Here is a 2444-nt window from a genome sequence, read left to right as displayed (position 1 = left end):
TAATTTCCAGTCCACTCCACCCCACCCTCTTCTTGGCCATAAGCCCACACTTGCCAGGCTGTATTTGGAATTAAGTGAAGTTTCCAAGGCTGCATCCCATGTGCAGCAACGAGTTTTGTCTTCAGGTTTCCGATGAACTTTATATTGGAAACATGAGTATCATTTTCAGCACCCATGGCCATATAACTCATGCCTGAATGAAGCTGATGTCTCATGTATATTTTCCCTAAGTCCACTCACAGCCACTTGTGCGTAGGGACACTAGACTGTTCCTCAGCCCTATGCCTGGGACTACTTTAAACAATTGCCAAGAATCACGGAAATGTGAAAAGCATGGCACTAATTTGACCCCAGAAAGTGCTCAATTACAGGACGGGAGTTGAAACAATTAAAGAGAGCATCACCTTGACTGACCTCAGCTGGGAAAATGTGTGTGTGTGTGTGTGTATGTATGTGTGTGTGTGTGTGTGTTAGTGCACGCATGTGTGTTGCCTGATTCAAACAACCGGCCACGTTTTTAATGTCTGTGAATGACCACAAAATGACAGTATTTATTTTAGGGTGCTCATAAAAGCTAGAAGTAGGTGAATTTGCAGATTTGGAATCTGTGAATAACGAGGATAATTGCATGTGCAGTATTGGAGCGCTCTGGCGTTAGAGTCTATAACACTGCCCGCTGCAGAATTCAGAATGCCTGTACAGGTTGCCTGAAAGCAGGATGGTGTGTCTCTTCCTTCCACATCTACAAAAACAAAACAACAATTAATACTGTAAAAATCTCATGTGCATTGTCAGGATATTTACACGTTTCACAAACTTCAGGCTGAAATTGAAAATTATGGTGAGCTGCAGGGTTTTTTTGAGCTCCTTTGAGAAAAAGATAAAGAAATGATAAACAACCTTAATTCTTGAGTATTATATGGGTCTGTGCATATGAATATATATATATACACAGCTATAATAAAAATAAAAAGCAAATATGTATATGCACACAAAAATTTTTAGACACTTCATAATCCACAGCAATGAAACATTAGGATACAGTACAGAGTCTCTGGTAGAGGTCCTGGGCAGGAAGAGGAAAGCACAGGATCTAACAAGAATTCCCTCCCAGCCCATATATGCACCTGCTGCAGGTCGCAGCCCTGTACTTGTTGGGTCCTGTGCGACCCCTGGTGGTAACGGGCCTCCGTGCAGGGAGGTTTGTGTCTGGGCTCACACTGACTTCCCCTCACTGTGTCTCTTGCACAGTAATACACGGCTGTGTCCTCAGTTGTCAGGCTGCTCAGCGATAAGTAGACTTGGCTCTTGGAGGTGTCCGTGGTGATGCGGAGCCGGGACTTAAGAGTTGGGTTATAATATGCGCTTCCATCACTATCTATCCCCCCAACCCACTCCAGCCCCTTTCCTGGAGGTTGTCGGACCCAGGCTACTGTAGCATAGCTGGTTAATGAGAATCCAGAGAAAGTGCAGGTGAGGGAGGGGGTCTGTGAGGGCTTCACCAGACTGGGTCCCGACTCCTGCAGCTGCACCTGGGACAGGGCACCTGTGGACAGAGAGAACCACGGTGACTCATGGGCTCAGATGCAGCTTCCCCAGGTGTTCACGTCTGAATCCCTGAGAAACTCACCTCTGGGAGCTGACACCAGGAAGAGGAAGAACCACAGTGGATTCATCTTCTTGCAGATGAGATTCCTGAAGCCCAGAAATTCTCTTCAAGCATGAGGAGAAACCCGAATTTAAGTGAACAGGTACTTTGTTTTTACCTTGTGGTCTAAGGGGATATTTGCATATGGGAGGGACCTTTTTATAAAAAGCAGGAAGTAGTGAAGGGAGGTCCCAGTCTCTGGGACTCCACCTGAGGACGCTGCTGACTGTTTCCTCAGAGAACTCAGCCGCCACCTGGCGTCCCCTCCCTATGCCTGGGGGACTCAGTGTCCAGGAATGAAATGATGCTGAAGGGCTAGTGAGGAAATCAGCTGTGCTCAAGGATTAACGGCAGATTTGGGCAGTAGACTTTAATTCCATGGATGTATATATTTCACATAAATACCCATCACACATTCAGGGTCCTCCAAGATGTCAGACACAGACTCTTGTTTTTTTCCTTTCTGCATTACCTCATGTTTATTTCCTGGATGTGCAAGTATTTGAGACAAACCATACATGTAATAATCACATTGAATTCAGACAGAGTGAGGTAAAATTTAATGTTTATCATAATTCACAACGGACTTCGTGTGTCCCTTAACTTGGGTGAACATTTCTTCACCTGAAACAGTTTAAATGTTATCAAGAGTTACTCTGGAGGTGGATTTATTCATAACAACTAAACACACCGTGTATTTTGTGGACAAGGTAATCATTCTTGCTGAGATGGTCATGGATCCTAGCACTGCTGACATGGCCTGAAGCCTGACCTGCCTGTTTCCTGTGCACAACTG

General features: G+C 45.1%; 1 gene segment (V, D, J or C); it reads right to left on the bottom strand.

Annotated features, from left to right (window-relative positions):
* Nucleotides 1-565: 565 nt before the first annotated feature.
* On the bottom strand, nt 566-1690 carry LOC114906397. The segment is given in 3 exon segments: nt 566-742; nt 1128-1546; nt 1631-1690. Coding segments are annotated over 3 exon segments (522 nt in total).
* Nucleotides 1691-2444: the final 754 nt, after the last annotated feature.

The sequence above is a fragment of the Monodon monoceros genome, unplaced genomic scaffold (assembly GCF_005190385.1).
Source record: "Monodon monoceros isolate NGI ecotype Baffin Bay Population unplaced genomic scaffold, NGI_Narwhal_1 Contig3545_ctg1, whole genome shotgun sequence".
In the NCBI taxonomy this organism is placed as follows: domain Eukaryota; kingdom Metazoa; phylum Chordata; class Mammalia; order Artiodactyla; family Monodontidae; genus Monodon; species Monodon monoceros.
This window is presented reverse-complemented; position numbering and strand designations above follow the sequence as displayed.